Below are 19,345 nucleotides of genomic sequence, written 5' to 3'. Positions count from 1 at the left end.
CTCACTGAGCGGGGCGTCCTGACGCGCGGGAGCCAGACCGCTCCCTCCACTTCCCCGGGCCCAGACAGCGGACCGGGGCCGAGCCCCGCCGCCTGGGGCTCCTGCAGACCGAAAGCGCCCGCCTCCCGCGGGAGACCCAGCTTGGGGGGGAGGGGAGAGGCTCCTCCCCTCCCCAGGGCGGCAGGCGGGGTGTGGGGGCCGCGCCACCTCCCCCAGGTAGGACCTCCTTCTCCCCCGCCGCCGCCTCCCTCGGCTCCCCGGGCGAGGGGGACCCAGCTCTGCTCGCCCGCCTGGGAGGCTCAGCCCGGTACCGGAAGAGCCACCGAGGATGAGACCGGTCACCTTCCTCTGAGGAGGGGACGCCCTCCAGCCCCTGACTCCAGGACCTGGCACTTTCCTCCCTGTGCCGGGAGAAACTTGGAGACAGGTTAGTGCTCCCCCTCCTCTCTTTGGACCTGGAGACACCGGTGGGTCTCAGTGGGTCTGGGTTTCCGCGTTGGGGACGGCAGTGAGTGATAACTCAGTCTTCTGGGAAATGTGCTCAGAAGCAGCGTCTGGACTCGAACCCATGTCTTGCTGCAGAGACTGAGAAACGGGTTTGGAGTGTTTGGAGTCTGACAGGCGCGCTTCGTGTGAGGCCCGTATGGAAGTGGGTGTTTCTTGTAGAGGGTAGATGACAGTTTCCAGAACTCCAGGCGTCCTATGTAGTAAAGACGCCAGAACACACTGACACCACAGCGCCCTCCATCCATGGCCTTTTCACGTAGCGCTGCCCTCACCAAAGTCCTGGTGTCGCCCAGTGTCCTAGGGCACTCTGGAGAAGTCAGCATGGTGTCCACCAGCGGTGTCCTCTCCAGCCCACTGAGATTATTGTCCCCTTGACGAGCAAGGGAAGCAGTCTGTCCCCACCGGCCTGCAGTGGACACGGAGACTGCTTCTGCTGCCTGACATTTCCTTTCCTGGCTGGATGTGTGCCTGGCCCCACAAGACCCAGAGCTGAGAATTTGAATCCCTCGTGGCCTCAGTGAGGCTGGCCAGGGAAATGTCCACTCCTGGGTTGAAGCTTTTCCTAATACTGGGTCTGCCTGCCCCCTACACTCCTCCTGTCAGTTTCTTAGGAAAATCCAGGTCCCAGGTGGAAGGCAGGAGCTTGGCTGCATGCTTCCAGCCTTCCATCCTGATAAGTTGACACAGGGACACTGGATGCTGAGGAGTTTACTAGTGCTTCCTTCCAGAGAAGCACCCCCTGATCTCCTTGGCTGCCTTCCTGCTGCTTGTTCAGTTCTGGGTCCTTGGAAACTTGGATTTAGGTTTCCCCTCCTAAGACAGGGAATCGTCAAAGTTCAGAGTCTTCAGGAAAGGCAAGAAAAAAGTGGCGGGAGGGTTCCTGGCTGAGCTGGGCTGTCTGCCCTTCAGCCCAAGGTCGCCCGCTGGGTACCTGCTTTCCTGCCTCCTAGTAGGGAGGGGTTTTGTCTTGGCAAGGAGTGCCACACCCCAGAGCAAGCCCACGGGACAGCTTCGTGTTCCCACTCCTGTGTCTGGGCTGCCCGATCCCTAAGTCTGTGCACTTAGTCCTGGCAGACACCTTCTGCTGGTGGTGAAAGGGACACGGTTACCCTCACAGATGTGCCCACCGAGCTGTAGAACAAGCGTGTTTGCTTCTTCATCGAGGTGAGTGTGGCCTGGCTCTGTGTCTGGAGTGAAAGGATGTTCGTGAGGAGACAGGTCATCTTTGCGTGTCAGACCGTACTCCAGGACCTTGGGTTGTGTTTCTGGTCACCGTCTGGGAGGACCTGGAGGAGGTGGTACCCAGGGTGCTGGCCGGCAGGAGCCCTCAGCCCAAGTGGAGGTGGCCCAGTCTCAGGCTGGGACTGCTGCTTCTAGGACCAGCATGCAGCCTCCTTGATAACCCTTCTGATCTCAGGAGGATCCTGGACTCCTAAGTCTAGAACTGCTTCCCTTACTTTTAAAAGGATTGGTTCTGGTGGAACCACAGCCTGTTTCTTACAAAAGCACTTAGCAGAGGCTGGAGTGCAACTTGTGGAGGGCTCAGGGCAAGCTGTGCCGTGACAGCTCCGGGTACACTGCGGCTGACCGCCCACCTAGCCCACCTGGTCGGCTCTGCTGAGTGTTGCTGGCTCTCTTTGCCTCAGAGGAGGCCACCAAAAACAGGAGGCTATCAAGCAGGGTTGACTGTGATTTCTAGACCTCATCGTATGGCCACACCTAGTTGCCCAGAGAGGCAAGAGGTGATGTTGCCCCATTCCCTCATCCTTGGGGTTTTCTAGATCTTAACATGAATAATACAATCTCCAAAGGAAAGGTTTGAGATTCTGACATCCTGAAAACCTTCGCAAACTCAGTACAGGTTTTGCAACACAAATCGTTGTAGGCTTGCTGCTTCTAGTCTGACCCTTAAAGTCTCAGTTTTTTGAGTTTTAATTTCTAATGCTCTGTATTTCTCTCTCTCTCTCTGGTGCTGGGGATTACTGAATCCAAGGCTGTGCACGCGTACTTAACACTGTACTACCGAGCCACACCCACAGCCCCCTACATATTCTTTTTCCCCATTCAAAATTAATAGCTACCCATAGGTGACACTTACTAAGTGCTAGTAAGTACGATCCTCACAAACCCTCACAGGCAGTTACCATCTGTATTTTGTGGACAAAGCGAAGATGCGGAGGGGTGAGGTGCCTTGCCGGCATGTGCGGGGTCAGGAGGTGGCGGGGCTGGGAGGACTTTGAATGCTTGGCCGCTGCCAGTTAGTTTTGGCCTTGGGTGCAGGACAGGACGTTAGTGCTAACACCTGACGGGGCACTGCCCAGAGGGCGGCTACGAGCCTGGCTGTCCCGATAATGGAAGGAAACTGGCGATGGTTTGGGGTCTCTCAGCCTCCACCAGGGCTGGTCTTTCCATCCCACAGTGTCTGTCTGCTGCTTTTCTCTGCCTTCCTTGGCTCTGCCGCCTTCCTTCGTTAAGGCCTGTGCTGGGAGGAGCCTGCCCGCTGGCTGCCTCTCCAGGGTGCTGTGGGTATTTCCTTCTGGGCTTGCAGCGTGCACGCAGGAATGTGGCCTGACTCAGGTTCTGCACAAGCCGGTGGTGCGAGGCCCACCTGGAGAGAGGTCAGGGAACTAGGTGGATTGGACTGAGAAGGGGAGCTACCTCTTGTTTACCTTTCTAATAATAGCCCGAAGATTAGCCTTGTGCCATTATTTTGGGCAGCATGGAATTCGTGGCAGCCACTGGCTCCTTAGGCTCCATTCCCTCTCTTCCAGGGTGAAGCTTTGGCAGGGCTATGACTTCATTTACTGACGGGGAAACTGAGGCATGAAGACTTCAGGGAGCAGGGATGGTTAGGGACAGGTCGTGAGTGGGCAGTGCGGCTGGGAATAGAACCATGGAACTTGAGCCCCCAAGTTCTCTGCCCTAGGCCGCTCCTTGAGAATGGGGAAGTACATGCAGGTCTGAGGAAGGGCCAGGCTGGGCTGAAGGAGGCTGTGCTGGGAGCTGGGACCAGCCGTCGGGCCTCTGGAGGCTGGCAAGATCCGATCCATCCTGATAGCGGAGTCCTGTCGTGGAGGATAGTGGAGAAGGGTTAAATGTAACCGTGGTGTCCTGCCCTGGGGCTGGGTAAGGGTCAGGCAAGGCACAGAACAGAGCATAGCACGGAGGGCTCGATGGCGACCCGCGTGTGCCAGGTCCACGCTCATGCCCGGGTCCAGGGTTCACAGGGGTGCAGGTCAGCTGAAGATCTGTGAGCTTAAGCTGGCATTTCCCAGGGCCCTGCAGCAGGAGATAACGGGGCCAAGGAGCCTAGTGTGGTGGTGCTCGCCTGTAGTGCCAGCTACTCAGGAGGCTGAGGCAAGACTTTCACTTGCCTTCAAGGCCAGCCTGAGCAACACAGCAAGACCCTGGCTCTAAAGAAAGAGAAAGAACGGAGGGCTCTATGGAGAAACGGCTGGTGGGCGTGATTCGGCTCAGCTGCGGAGACCTGGCGTGAGCTCCCCCCCACTGCCAGGGTCTGGGGTGCTTTGATTTAGCGGAGCCCTAGAAGGTGTCTGTCTTCGCGGAATGATAGGTGTCCCTCGCATTTTCCAAGTTTCCATGGTTTCAGCACAGTGGAGGGAGTGGGATAAGAGGATGGTGGGGAGAGGAGCTGAGGCTGAAGGGGAAACCTTTCGCGCTATTTATAAGCCGGGCTGCTTCCTCCTGACCCACGGCTCTGTGACCGCAGCTGTCCCCTGCTGCCCAGCCCCAGGCACTGGGGTGTTCCCTCCAGCAAGTGGCCTGGCATGTTGCTGGCTGGGAGCTTGGGGGTGGGTGCATGTGTGGACGGCGGGTGTGCAAAGCTGGGACCTGGGGCAGGGACAGGGTAGTGGGTACGCTCCCAGCTCCCGACAGAACTGCAGCCTAGCGTGCAAAGTGTGTCCTGGCCCGGAGAGGGGGGTGCATCTGGGACCGAGCTTTCACCTGCCAATTGTGCACGTGGACGTCTGTGTCCGCACACTCATCTGCTGTGGATTTAGACATCACGTGCGTGCACAGGACACTTCCGTGCAGCCTGCCCTGGCTCGCGGCGCCGTGCCCTCCCTGGTGGGCCCGAGGAAGAAATGCTGCTGGAATCTGGCAGCTATGCGGGCACAAACCTGTCAGGCAGCAAGTGGTCGGGGGCTGCTGGCATCAGATTGAGTGCCAAGTGGCCCCGATGGCTCCGCCATCAGCTGTCACCCCCCCCCCCCACGGTGCCACCCTGGCTGCACCTTGCTGGCAGCGAGAGCGCCGGGCATTGGGTTGGCAGCGGGGCCTGCAGTCCTTGGGCGTGGGCGGCTAGCAGCTAGGAGGTGCTTGGAGGTGCAGCTAGCCGGTGCCTAGCCGGGAAGGAGGGAGCAGGGCGGGAAGGGGAGCCAGCCTGCCCGAAGTGGCTATTTTCTATTTTTAGCCGAGCTATCGGACAGTCACGGTGAGCGCACAGCTGGGTGTCTCCTGGCCCGCAGGAGCGGTGGGAGGGCTCTGCATGCGACTCCTTCCTGGTGCGGTGTCTGTGGGCGGGAGCTTCAAAGGTGTGAGCGCAGCTGCGCCCTGGGGACTGTCTTCAGTGGGCTGGCGGCCTTCGGTAATGTACGCCGCGTAGCTGGTTGCATGTTGGGTTGTGGGCTATGCTGTTTACGTATCGGTTTTAGATCGTCCTTTGCTGGTTGTCTACTTTATGCTCGGATGGGTCTGTGGGCCTCCCAAGCCCACGTGAGTGGGGTTGAAAGACTGAGCGCGCTCCTAGTGTATCCCACCTGAAGCAGCGTTGGCCTGGGCTTCCTTGGCGTGGGTGTGTTTACTCCTGCTGGTGTTTTGTCCACGTGTCTACCTACCTGTGGATGTGCTACAGAAATATAACACATCAGGTAATTGGAGAGTGGACTGCAGCTAGAGACCTACCTGCTCTCTAAGTGAGGTTTTTTCTTGAAACTTACTCCTGCAGAGTTTTAAAATACCGTTTCTTAGGGCTCTCCCAAGCAAGGGCAACTGAGGGGTGCGGTTTGATCTCGGCCCTGCACTTGGGGGACACGAGCAGTCGTGCTCCGCACTGGGATGTGGCATAAGTGGCAGTCCGCTCTCGGCCTGGTGCCACAGCTGCTGGAGGATTCTTTTTTTATTTTTTTTTGTACCAGAGATCGAACTCTGGACTTTGCGCTTGTGAGACAGACAGGTGACGGTGCTGGAGGATTCTTGAACACTGGTCGAGAGCCATCCCCGCAGGGCATTTTCTTGGGAAATATAGTGGGAAGAAACTGCTTCCCTTAAACATTAGGAACTGGGCATCTCTCTCTTTTTTTTTTTCCTTCAGTACTGAGGATTGGACCCAGGGCCTTTGCACTGAGCTACAGCTCTAGCCCTTTGCATTTTTTGAGACAGGGTCTTGCTAAGTTGCCCAGGCTGGGCTTCAGCTTGGGATTGTGATCCTCCTGCCTCAGCCTCCCAGAGTGGTGGAATTACAGGTGTGCACCACTCATCTGGCAGGAATCGGGAATCTCTTGCCCCCAGTAGCCAGGGGGAATGCTTGTCTACTTTCTACCCCACTTTGTTGTCTTCTCTGCAGAGCCCAGAAGTACCATGGCTTCCGACCTGGAGAGTAGCCTCACCTCCATAGACTGGCTCCCCCAGCTCACCCTGCGGGCCACCATCGAGAAGCTGGGGAGCGCCTCACAGGCAGGGCCTCCAGGGGGCAACCGAAAGTGTTCCCCGGGCTCACCCACAGATCCTAATGCCACCCTGAGCAAAGATGAGGCTGCCGTCCACCAGGATGGCAAACCACGATACAGCTATGCCACCCTCATCACCTACGCCATCAACTCGTCCCCAGCCAAGAAGATGACCCTGAGTGAGATCTACCGCTGGATCTGCGACAACTTCCCCTACTACAAGAATGCGGGCATCGGCTGGAAGGTGGGGCCACCCTGCAACAACCCAAGTCTCGGTCTCTGACAACTCTTCTCTCTACCTTTGTTTCTTCCTACAGCCTGGTCCAGGTCACTCTGCCTTGTCTTAGGGATGTGTAAACTTAAAATTTCATGTCTTAGTTTTTTAAAAGTTGAACAGTTTTCATCAGGTCTATCAGTGATGCTGAGCTATTAAGTTTAGTTGTGGGGATGGCAGGATGCTGTTGATCACGACCCCTCTTATCTTACAACTCCTCACAAAGGGGACTCTTTCATTTCACAAGTATTTATTGCCACTTTATTATGTTCAACTCACAGCGCCAGGCATGATCTAGTCCCTTGCTTCCAGAGGCAGGATGCTCATCAAATTTCCATAGCATTATTGCACACAGTCAGCATCTTTTGCAAAACTGTATACCAAGAAAAAAAATACATAATTAAGTCCTTTACCGACACCTGGTCTGCCAGGCAAGTAATGAGGGGTTAGGTTATTTGGCTCAAGTTGAAGGAAGAAGGGCTACTCTTCCAAGCAAAGCAGGAAGGCTGATGTTCTCACTCTTTCAGAGCACCAGCTCATTTGCCAGTTGTGGAGAGGCAGGGGGACTCCACTGTGGTTTTCCCACTCTGTAGACCACCAGCTGACATACAGACCAGGTGATGCAGTGCAGTCTGTCAGAGGCAGCCGCTTCCCTCGGTGAACGTGGCCCTGCTGCACTGCAGCCTCTGGCCACACCTTGTCCAATACTGTTTCTGTCCTCCATCCTCCAGGGTGACCATTCGCCAGGCCACTGGGATCATGGTTGTGATTTGTGCCTGTTTCACTCCAGATTTATATTTTCTTCTAATTCACTTAAATAAGTTTAAAAACATTGTCCTTTTGCTGTAGACGGGGAAGGCTGAGGAACTGAGCAGATGGTGATGTGAAGCATTTATATACCTGGTGTCAGTTAGAGGCAACGGTTTGAAAGCTGTATATCAGCTCTGCAAAAACACTGATAATCACATTTATAGCCATTGCCTCTTATAAATTTAATTGCTGCATTTTTCTTGTCCATTGTCCTGATTTATCATTTTTCATTTTTTTTTTTGTACTGGGGACTGAAACCCAAGGCCTTCGCACTGAGCTATGTCCCCAGCCCCCCCTTTTTTTGGTACTGGGGATCAAATTCCAATCCTTGCGCTTTTGAGCCAGGCAGGAGAACCACTGAGCTAAATTCCTGGCCCAACCAGCCCTTTTTTATTTTGAGTCAGGAGTTGCCCAGGCTGGGCTCCGTCCTCTCACTTCGGTCTCCCAGAGTGCTGGTGTCACAGGTGCACACCCCCATGCCTGGCTTTGTTGCCCTTGATTTCCCATACATAATTTCTGCCATTTATATAGTAAGAGAGGCCAGATTTACCCGATGCTTCAACTTTATTGTGCAGTATGTTGGAGCACTTGTAAATGTTTGCACAATGCTCACATCTCACTTGCTCCTCTGTTTCCCCAGAATTCCATTCGGCACAACCTTTCTCTCAATAAGTGTTTCCGGAAGGTGCCCAGACCTCGGGATGACCCTGGGAAGGTGAGCCCTGGCTGTACGAATCCGAATCCGAGGAGCAGGACGGAGAGTGAAGCAGTTGAGGGCCAGAGCCCGTGACTGCTTTAATTACCCCAAAGAGGAAATCATATTAATTAGAGAAGCATCTTTATTTTTCCTCAGAGGAAAAGCTTGGTTGTGAAGCTTGTGGGGCCCCAGTTGGTGACTAAGGAAGATTGTGAAATCTTTTTTGAAAAAATTTTTAATATTAAAATCTTTTTTTTTTTAAAGAGAAATGTTTATGGTAAATTTGATTTTGAGGCCTCTTTTCTTCTGTGGCACTCTCTTTTTCTAGATGTAAAAGGTTGACTTCATAAACTTTATAGGAATTTTTCTGTAGAAAAATACCTGGGTTTTACCACAAAGGAAGAAGGGATGGAGCAGCATCCTCTTTATTGGACAGATATGAATGCCAGGGTCCAGAGATCTGGCTCAGGTCGCAAGGGAAGGGAAGGACTGGCTCTGCACAGTCTTAGCTCTCTGAACTAGGTTCCACTGTGCTCGGAAGAACCGAGGCTGTCTTTGCATGTAGGAGTGGGCCTGGCACACTCAGGCAGCTTACAGGACAAACTGATGCCTCAGTGACACCCAGGACCCTCAAGAGCCAGTGTAGATGGCCAGCCCTCTCTTCTCAGCCCTCTATCTGCCTCTCTCTATTTATTTTGTGATTCTGGGCAAGGACCAGGGCTTGACACATGCTAGGCAAGCACGCTACCACTGTTTCTTAACATGACTGTATTATCATGTGAAAATTCTGCTACATGTCTGTTTCCAAGATGAGAACTTCTAGGTGATGATTTTGTTCTCAGTGGGCCTCGGTTCTCCTTGCAGGGCTCTTACTGGACAATCGACACGTGCCCTGACATTTCCCGGAAGAGGAGGCACCCTCCGGATGATGACGTGAGTCTCCCCCACCTATCCTTGCCTGGACACTGAGTCCTTTCCAAGGCAGAGGTGGACGCCACCTGAGGGGAAGCCACCGGACCGGTCTTGGCAAGACGCTTCCTGGTTGCTCATGGATTTCTCTTCCTTCACGCAGCTCTCCCAAGACTCCCCGGAACAGGAGGCCAGCAAGAGCCCGAGGGGAGGTGTCCCGGGGAGTGGAGAAGCCTCGCTGCCTCCCGAGGGGACCCCTCCGGTGCCGCTTCAGAGCCCCACGTCCATGGCCAGCTACGGCCAGGTGGGCAGTGGGCGGGCCTCAGGGAAGGCTCAGGCTCAGCTGGGTGGGGTGGAGTCCTGTGGGGTGTTGGGCAGATCAGCTGGGAAAGAGGGAAAGGAACAGGGAAACCCGGAGAAGAACAGGCAGAGGGAGCGAGGAACAGGGAGGGAGAGAGGGGAGAAAGGCAGAGCAGAACTTTGAGAAACGTCAGGGAAGAAATGGAGAGGAGAGTAGAAGGGAAGCCAGAAGACTGTGAGAAGGGGATGGGAACAGTATATGATTGGACATCTGAAGAAGAAACAGGATGGTGGGAGAAAGAAAGGGAACATGGCGGGGTGTTACTGAACAGCTGGAAGAGGACAGAGAGCCGGGGACCAATGAAGGCTCTGCTGGTTCCTCCCCCAGGCTGTGGCTCAGGGTTTCTTGTTCTCACAGGGCACAGGGGCTGTGGACGGTGGGGCGGTAGCTGGAGGGGCTCCGGGGAGAGACAGCGCCGAGGGTGCCCCTCCGCTCTACAGCACCAACCATGACTTCAAGTTCTCCTACTCCGAGATCAACTTCCAGGACCTGAGCTGGTCCTTCCGCAACCTCTACAAGTCCATGCTGGAGAAATCCTCCTCTTCACAGCACGGTGAGCCGGCGTTGGGGCGGGCACACGGACACCTACACTTGTGCATCCACGTCATCTATGTCTGTATCAGGTCGTTTGCAGAACGAGGACTGAACCTGGGACCTTCACGCTGAGCTATATCCCCAGCCAGGGTCTTACTGCATTGCCCTATCTGGCCTCAAGCTTGTGATCTTCTTCCCTCAGCCTCCCAGAAAGCTGGGATAATAGGAGTGTGCCACTGGGTCCAGCTCGTCCTTCTATTTTTGAATTAAGTGGTGACAATCTCTTCTCTTGCCTATTCCTTATTTTTTACACACCAAGTGGTTGATAGTGGCAGAGGGAACACTTCGCGAACTGAGACTGTTTGGAGTTGGGGAGCTGTTCAGGAGGCGACTGGGTAATACTAGCTTCAGAAGATGAGGTTGAGGATTGCTCCATCCACAGCCCAAGGCAGTCACTTTTGTTTGTTTTTCAGTACTGGGGCTCGAACCTAAGGCCTTGTTTCTGCCAGGAAAGTACTGTACCCCTGAGCTACATCTGTAGCCCAGGATCAGTGACATTAGGGCTTTAGGTGAGCCATTTAGAAGGTGACCACAAGGGGGCAGCAGTAGTACCCTCTACCCAAGAACTGTTTCTCTAGAGCAACTTATTTTCGAATTTCTATTTGTTACTTTTGTTTTGTTTTGTTTTGTTTTTTGAGACAGAGTCCTGCTATACAGTTCAGGCTGGCCTTGAACTCACTATGTAGTCCAGGCTGGCCTTGAACTTGTGGCAATCCTCCTGCCTCAGCCTTCCAAGTGCTGGGATTACAGGCATGTGCCACCATGCCTGGCTCTGTTACTTTTTACTATAAAAAATTTCAAATAGATCCCAAAATAGAGCAAAAAATGAAATAAACTCCTGTGTTTCCATTACTTAGCAGTTACCAACATTTTAAAAATGTTTTATTTACTGCCCAATTTTTTGGAAAAAAATGTAAATTTTTAAATGTGTAATTTCATGTGGTTCTCAGACATTGTATCATTCGCCCATAAATATAATTCTTTTTTTTTTTCTTATAGTGCTGGAGATTGAACCTAGAGCCTCACTCATGCTAGGAAAACACTCTACCATCAGCTGTATTCCCAGATCTTCAAAACCTTTTTTTGAGAGAGGGCTAGGTTGCCCAAGCTGTTTTCAAATTTGAGATCTGCCTGCCTCAGCCTCCCACGTAGTGGGATTACAGATTTACACCAGTATGCACTGTTAAATGATACATTGCCTTTAGTTATCGACCATGTCATTATCACTCCTAATGCAATTAATAATGTGGATGGCTAATATCCATTTGGAAATTTCGATAATTATCATTTAAAAATGACTTAAAAGAGACTGTTTGATTTGGCTTTCTGCAATCTCTGCACTACTGACTAATTGGTCGTGGTACTGGGTATTGAGCCCAGGGTCTCCACACTGACCTATACCCTTAGCCCTTTCTTATTTTGAGACAAGGTCTTGCTAAGTTGCCCAGCCTGGGCTCGAGTTTGTGATCCTCCTGCCTCAGCCTCCAAGAGTGCTGGGATTATGGGTGTACATCACCATTATACTTTTTTGTTTGTTTTTTTGAGACAGGGTGTTGCTTTGTAGTTCAGGCTGGCCTTGAACTCTCAGCAATCCTTCTGCCTCAGCCTCCACAGTGCTACCACTATACTATTTAAAAAAGAAATTAGAGCTGGGGATTTAGCTCAGTGGTTCTGCTGCCTGCCTCGCAAGTGCAAGATCCTGAGTTCGATCCCTGGTACCAAAAAAATAAAAATTAAAAAAAAAAAAAAAATAAAAAAGAAATTAGAGGCAGTGGTGAGGGTCACGGTTCAAGTGTGTCTCTGGCTCTTCTCGTTCTATGCAGTGGCCCCTTGTGAGCAGCAGTTGCTGAACAGAATGATAAAAATTGTTTGGAAGCCACTTTTGGAAAACATTAATTGTCATGTATGTATGTATTTTGTTTTTAGAGACAGGGTGTCATGTAGTCCAGGCTGGCCCTGAACTTACCCTGGAGCCTAGGTTGGCCTTGAGTATGTGGTGATCCTCCTGCCTCAGTTTCCCAAGTGCTGGGATTACAGGGAGTTTCCTTTTTTAAATCTGAGGAGATCCCTATCTAGAGAGTATTCCAAGATTGTTGCAATAGCTTGTGAAGTTAATACAACTGTGATTGGTTGATTGGAGGTGGAGAATCAGAGAAGATTGTTAAAAAGTAATTTTAGGTTGAGTGAGAAACTAAGTGCTCATTTAAGTTTAATTATGATAGAAAGTCCCTAGGTCTTCCCTCCTTAGTCTGCTTGAGAAATTAATCCTTCTCTACTCTGCTTCTCACCCAGACTCCATTTGTTGGTAAAAGAAGAATACAGAAGGCAGTAACAGTAGAGGACTGTGGAGACAGTGAGGAAGAGGAGAGAGTAGATGTACTGTGGCTTTGTTCTCTTTCTCTCTCCCTCTTCCCCTAATCTATATTAACTGGTGCTGGGGATGGAACACAGGACTTTGAGGTTGCTAGGCAAGCACTCTCCTACTAAACTATGTCCCCAAACCAGCTTTGTTTTATTTATAATTTATTTTTCACTTGCTGTCTGATTTCTTCTGAAGCTGTGATTCCAGGCCTACACTCAAATTCCTCAAAAGTAGCATAGAAAGGTGTGCGGTTTTTATTAAAGTTCAGAGGTCACCACAGTGTCAAGGCCCTCTGTAACCTGCTTTCCAATTTGCTGTCTCCCGGGAAGGCCGTAGGGATCCCCATGGCCCCAGAACACTTACCCTTTTTTTTCCCACAGCTGCCGTCTGAGGTTTCCCATCTCAACCCAGGCAAAGTCGCACTGAGTGAAACACGCCTGGCCTAAGTCGTTGTCTCCTTCCTCCTGGCCCGCAGGCTTCTCGTCTCTCCTGGGCGACATGCCGCCCTCAAACAACTACTACATGTACCAGCAGCAGCCGCCGCCACCTCAGCAGCAGCAGCCGCCGCCACCGCAGCCACCTGCCCAGCAGTCACAGGCGCCGCAGCAGGCACCACCCCAAGGCCCCTCAAGTGTCGGGGGCGCCCCGGCCCTGCACACCCCAAGCCCTGACAGCTGCACCCCACCAGGGGGGAAGCCTGCGGGGGCCGACGGCTACGGGCCGCCCCCAGTGATGGCCATGCATGCAGCCCCACTGCAGCACAGCGCCTACCACCCTCACCAGCACCACGCCCACCCGCACCCCACCCAGCCGCCGCCCCAGCAGCAGCCACAGGCACAGGGCCAGGCGCCCATCAATAGTCCTGGCTTCGGTGAGTGTGGGGAACTCACCGGAAGAAGTGAAGGAGGGTGAAGGAGCCTCGTTCTCCCTGCACTCAGAGGTGAACCGGGCCGGAAGTTCATGGCGGGGCTTCCGGCCTCTGACCCCAAGAGCTCATCTGGAGGCTCAGCGGGCCGGATGTTCACGGCGGGACTTCCGGCTAGTGTCCCTGAGAGCTCGTCTCAGTTTGAGCCAGTGCTCCCTAGAAGTGTATATTGTAGAAGGTTTGGGGATTGAGGGTCTCTGTTTTCCCACCATATTCGTGGGTAAATTAGGATCGTTTTGCATCTTCTCCTATGAGCTGGGCTGCACCTAAAGCATAGATAGCTGTATGAATTGTAACTCCAAGGGGAGAGTGTGAAGCTGCCCTGGCCGATAACGTGTGCTGCAGGAACCACGCACACAGTTTCAGTGTCGGTCTAACGCTTTCCTCTTGCAGCCTTTCCTCCTGACTGGTGCTCCAATATTGACTCCTTAAAGGAGAGCTTCAAGATGGTGAATCGGCTCAACTGGTCCAGCATCGAACAGTCACAGTTCTCAGGTTAGAGCTTAAAGCACGATGTCCAGAGGGAAACATACTGAGTGAGAAAACCTAGCACGTTGAGGATTTCATTATTTACCCTCCCATTGCACAAGATGCATCATATGGATCTCATTTTTCCAATTAATTTTACCTTAACTCAAAGTATGGCAGTTTATTCTTGGTTTTGTCTTTGGGAGAGGGAAGGCTCCTGGGACTTTAGAAACCCTAGACCACTGCTCTGTAGTTCAGTCACTGTGTGCTGACAGTGTGCCCATAACAAATTCAGTCAGTCACTCTGAAAGGTATTTTAGTCATCAGTAAGATGGAAATCATAGTAAGAATCTGCTAAGGAGCAAGCAGAATAAGAGTTTGAATCTGGCGCCCTGGCAGGTGTAAATGCTACTGTATACACACACTGCCTGAGGTGTGGACTTCTGCTGTGGCTTGGCAGACAGGGGTGGGTCACCTGGGCCTGTTGCACCTCTGTGAGCTCAGCCTTGCTCCCATCCTGTTTGCAGAGCTGATGGAGAGTCTGCGACAGGCTGAGCAGAAGAACTGGACCCTCGACCAGCATCACATCGCCAACCTGTGTGACTCCCTCAACCACTTCCTCACTCAGACGGGTCACATTCCCCCGCAGGGCACCTCCCACCGGTCACCAGCCCCCACCCGAATCTCAGACTCCTGTGCCCTCACCAGCAGCAAACAGGAGCCAGCGATGAACCAAGGTACTGCACCAAGCTCATTGCCACGGAGGTGGGGACTGTGTGGAAGTGAAGGGTGGGAACAGTGGAAGAGAATCCGGAGAAAACATTTATGTACAGTGACCCAAACTGAGCCGTGGGACTGGTTTGTTTGATTTTTGAGACAGGCTCTGGCTTGTAGTTCAGGCTGGCCTCGAACTCTCAGCTATCCTCCTGCCTCAGGCTCCCGAGTTCTGTGATTACAGTTGTATGTCACCGTGCCTGGCTCTGAGATTGTTTGTTAGCTGCATTGACTGAAAAGTTACCCTGAAACATGCAAAAGAAATAGACCTCGGTCTAGGAGTTCAGGCCTTGATCTGAGTGGTCAGAATTACTTGAGGAAATGGAGGACATGTTTTAGAAGCCCCAACCTTTACCTGGATCCCATCAGGTGTATTGGACTAGTGGAAAGAGACTCGCTTGTGTGCCTGTATTTGTCATGCTTGTAGTTTTGATAGTTCACAGTTCTGGGCCTATGCCTTTTTATCCTACACAGTGAGGGTGGCAGCATTTGCAGAACTCCTTTATGCCTACAGGAGTTTTAGAACAAGGGTGGGAAGGGAGCAGGAGGTTGGAGAGAGGAAGGGTGCACACCCCATTCCCCCTGTTGAGTACGATGACCCCACTCAGTGACTCTTGTCTTGCTTTGGCAGTGAACTCCTATGGGCACCCACAAGCCTCCCACCTCTACCCTGGCCCATCACCAATGTACCCCATCCCCACCCAGGACTCAGCAGCATACAATCGCCCAGGTGAGAGCCCAGAAGTAGACTTCACCCCAGACACACAGTCTCTTCCCTGAAGAGTCGTTTTGCTTTCTTCTGCTCTCAGCCTTCTCTCTCTGCCCTTTTGCCTGACCCTACCTGGATGGGTTGAGCTATCAGGATTCCCAAGGCTGGAGGAGGGGATGGGTTACTCACTACTGAGTTATATGTTTCATTCATTCATTCATATTTGGTGGCGCAGGACTTAGACCCAGGGCCTCACACATGCTAGGCAAGTGCTGTACAACTGAACCACACCTCCAACCCTAGATTTACTGTACAATTTGATTGTAATAGCAATAATGAAAGGAAGTAAAAGTATAAATGTAAACTGAAAATAGTCATTTGTGACATTTATGTATAGCTTTCAAATCTAGATAGAAGATACACGTACTCAGGCAAATAAAAATGAATTTCTGTCTCTTGACTGCTAGTGTCAGGGGCTTGGGATTGAACCGTCTTTTTTTTTTTTGGTACCAGGGATTGAACTCAGGACCTTGCGCTTGAGAAGCAGGCGGTGGCACCACTGAGCTAAAAACCTGGCCCCTTCGTCTTTTTTTTTTTCTTTAAAAAAAACCAAACATTTTGTGGTGCTGGGGATAGATTCCAGGGCCTCAGGCATTGTGCTACATGCCCAGCCCGGGGCTGAACTGTCTTTGATAGTAGGGGTTGGGTGGGGGAAGAAACACTGAATAGTCATAGTAAAAAATTTATGGAGCCTTCACATTTAAATACATTTAGAGGGCCGGGGATTTAGCTCAGTGGTTCCGGTGCCTGCCTCACAAGCGCAAGGTCCCAAGTTCGATCCCCAGTACCAAAAAAAATAAATAAGTAAATAAATAAATACATTTAGAAAAGTCACTACTGTTATCCTATCTGACCACAAGTATTTTCCACTTTTTGGATAACATCTGATTTTTTTTGTCCATGTAATGTAAATGCATGTTTCTATACTGCTGTTTCATAAAAAATTACATTCTTTTTTTTGGTACTGGGGATCGAACTTGGGTCCTTGGGTTTGCGCAGCAGGTGGCGAAACTACTGAGCTAAATCCCTGGCCCATACATTCTTATATTTTATCATTATGACATAGTCTTCATCAGTGGAGTGTGTTTGTTTATTTATTTGCAGCACTGGGGATTGAACCCGGGGCCTTCATACTGAGCTACATCCCCAGCCCTTTTAAAATTTTTTATTTATTTTTTTACTGTTTATGTGTTTTGGTTTTTTTGTGTGTTTTTTTGGTACTGGGGATCAAACTCGGGACTTTGCGCTTGCGAGGCAGGCGCCAGAACCACTGAGCTAAATCCCCGGCCCACTGTTTATGTGTTTTTGAGACAGGGTCTCACTATGTACTTCAAGCTGGCCTCGAACTCACTATGTAGCCCATGCTGGCCTTGAACTCAAGGTGATCTTCCTGCCTCAGTCTTCCGAGTGCTGGGATTACAGGATTGAGCACTGTATCTAGATTGATGGGCAGCTTCTCACCCAGTTTCCTGTACTCTTTCTTCCCAGTAGCACACCACATGGTCCCCCGGCCACCGGTCCCGCCTCCAGGTGCCAGTGAGGAGATTCCTGATGACTTCGACTGGGACTTGATCACTTAATGCATCACAAGTGTGGACATCAGCCAGGGCCTGGTGGTGAAATCTGGCCGAGAAAAGAGCGGCCCTTCCTGCCCTCCGCCTGTACATAGATATATATCCTCTTTTTGTTTTCTCTCCGTCAGAGAAGCCACTGCAAGATGCTGCCGAAGATACTCCCTCTTTCTTGTCTCATTCTTCTCTCTTCCTTTCTGTTTTTCCTTCATTCATTCTTTTATTATTATTCTAATTATATTATTATTATTATTATTATTATTACTGGTTATATACTATCCTCCATCTCCTGTCCCTGCACCATGGACCGAGTCTACGCCTTGCTAATTTAAAATCATCAGGTCGGAAGATGAGGTCATGATAGCTGTGGAGAAAGGTTGTAGTTCCGGTTCACCTTTCTCTTTGAGGAACTCGCCGCTAACCCCACCTTTCAGTGCTATGTTGTTTTCTGTTCCTGTCTGTTTCAGGCTGGGACTGGAAAAGTAACATTATCAAGTAGAAGGGATCTAAAACTGCAGATTTTACTCAATGGTGCTAATTCTGCCCTCTGAGCTTTCTTTCTTGTCCCTTTGTACCTTCAATCTTTACTTCTTTTGACAATCCTCATTCCCATGGAAGGTGAGAGTAAGATTCTAGTGGGATTGCAGCCTGGGGCGGGGGTGAGAAGCATGCTGCGGAAGTGATGGAAAGGAAGTCAGGGTGAGGTTGGGTGTGCGCTGCTGCATCATAGGGACGTCCATTGGCTCCTCCCACCCCGTTTGCTAAGGAGCCTAGGTTGGTCTTTGTTCCAGCTCTGCTTCTATGGTAGCCCAAGTGGACAATATTCACCATCAGTTCAGCTTCTTGGAGATGATTTCATTTTAACCATTTTGGCTTTTAAAAAAGAATTCCCCGAAAACTAACTGTGGCTCTTATTGGATTTACAAATCATTCTCCCTTGCCTTTCCCCATCCAGCATATGTTATTTTGTCCTCTAGTTGGCTGCCCAGATCTACTCATTATTTTCTTCCTCCATTTTCTGGAATTCTCAAGAAAGAGAAACCAAGCTACCGTCACTCTGGGTTTCATCAGGCCCCTGACGTGCTGTGGGAATCTCTTCCCACCAGACAGCAGAATTGCAGCTATGTTATGGACAGGAGGAGGCCGAGGAGGGGAGTGAGCTGGCGTAGACCATGAGTTTCATGTATTTCACTGGATAGACATGCTTCTCTTGAAATCTAGAGTGTGGGGCTTGAAGCTTTTGAGGGGTGAAGGAAATCGGGTGAAGGGGCCAAGTAATGTAGAGATGGGGTCATTGAGGGCCCGGGGGCTCCCGGAAGAAGGCATGAGGATAACACCTGTCCTCTAGCAAGCATGACCATGATTCATTGCTGTAAATTCCTAGTGTACATTTAATATTCATTGTTGAGTTTGGGTTAGGAGAGGGAAGAACAATTTTACTTCCATTTTTATTTGACTAAATTTTCCCTTTCTGCAAACTGCAGGACAAAATGTGTGGCATGAACAAGACTCTGTAATGTCTGCTTTTCTTCATCCTTTCATTTCTTCGCGATCTCTAAGCTATCAGGCTTTCTTCTCCCTTGCTCTCCCCTCATCACCCCTCTCCTTTCTTGGAAGGGGTCCTGCATGAGAGTTTGTGGAAGAAGTCCACATGGCTGAAGTAAGGGGCAAGCAGGACAGCTAACTAAAGAGCACTTTATTTCTTTGAAGCCTTTGTAAGAAAGATGGGAGGAGCGTGTGTGCAAGTGGCTTGAGTCTCCATTGTGTTGAGGGCACTTTGTGAAGTGTGACACAGTATTTCCCCCTGGGGAAGAGAGCATTTCTATGGGAGGCGGCAAAACATCCCTGTGTTAGGCAACTGTTCCTTATTCCTCCCATTCAAGGTGCATCTGACACAGGTTCCCTTTCATCTTCCTGGGATTCCTGGTTTACAGATGAACCCTCCTCTTTTCTAAACCCCTTTCCTACTCAGGTCCACACAGGGTAGGTGACATCATACACACAGGTAGCCCTTGTTCCTCTGTGTTTTTTGAAGACGAGTCTCATGAAGAGCTCTGGTGGCTGCCAGAGTAGCTGAAGTTTGGGGCTGGACCTGGAGACTGCTCTTGAGGCCCCCTAAGCTTGCAGGCCCTCTTGCCCACGTTCAGCCTTGCTAATACTGCAGGACAAACCTGACTTCCTTTCGGCCTCAGTTTCCCCTCCCCTACATGAGATGGAAAGAGTACTACTTTTTCTTGTTGGTTCAGCCTTGCTGGACACGAAGTCTTGTCATTGTTGTCGTATTGGGTGATGTGTGTGGAATTGCAGGAGCTCACTGCTTATAAGAGGAAATAAGGGAGAAAGTGAGGGACGAAGGAGTAGTTATTTGGTATCAATCCATCCATCCCAGGCTTCCTCTCCTTAACCCCGGGTTTCTGGTTTGGTGAGTCCTTCATGCCACCCATAATGCTTTGCATTGGTGTAAGCTGGGAAGGGGATATGGTCTCACGGTTGTGTTGTTTTTTTGCATGCTTTCCTAATAAAAAAAAAAAAAGAAGGTTTCCAATTTTACCTTACTTGTACTGTTCTCTTAAGTTCTTTTTCCCATGGTAGGAAAAGAGAAATGTGAAAGAATTTGGCTTCAATTGGCCTTTA

General features: G+C 51.0%; 1 protein-coding gene across 4 annotated transcripts; it reads left to right on the top strand.

The window, feature by feature from the left end:
* The first annotated feature begins 249 nt into the window (after window positions 1–249).
* Foxj2 (forkhead box J2) lies at window positions 250–19,261 on the top strand. 4 transcript variants are annotated; one of them, XM_004869521.4, is made up of 11 exons: window positions 250–427; window positions 6,095–6,441; window positions 7,922–7,996; window positions 8,843–8,911; window positions 9,051–9,191; window positions 9,606–9,801; window positions 12,680–13,075; window positions 13,523–13,624; window positions 14,125–14,334; window positions 15,003–15,101; window positions 16,632–19,261. In XM_004869521.4, the coding sequence occupies exons 2-11, from the start codon at window positions 6,109–6,111 to the stop codon at window positions 16,718–16,720; spliced, it is 1,710 nt and encodes a 569-aa protein (XP_004869578.3). In that variant the 5' UTR covers window positions 250–427; window positions 6,095–6,108; the 3' UTR covers window positions 16,721–19,261. The 4 variants fall into 4 exon arrangements, with proteins under 4 accessions (XP_004869578.3, XP_004869577.2, XP_012922780.2 ...); XM_004869520.4 differs by having other exon boundaries at window positions 16,629–19,261; XM_087214132.1 differs by lacking the exon at window positions 250–427 and adding an exon at window positions 443–5,399 and having other exon boundaries at window positions 16,629–19,261.
* The last annotated feature ends 84 nt before the right edge of the window (window positions 19,262–19,345 follow it).

The sequence above is a fragment of the Heterocephalus glaber genome, unplaced genomic scaffold (assembly GCF_053883595.1).
Source record: "Heterocephalus glaber isolate CG9 unplaced genomic scaffold, H.glaber_assembly_v1.0 deba00001444, whole genome shotgun sequence".
Lineage (NCBI taxonomy): Eukaryota > Metazoa > Chordata > Mammalia > Rodentia > Bathyergidae > Heterocephalus > Heterocephalus glaber.
Note: the sequence above shows the minus strand (reverse complement) of the source record. Positions and strands in the feature narration are given on the sequence as shown.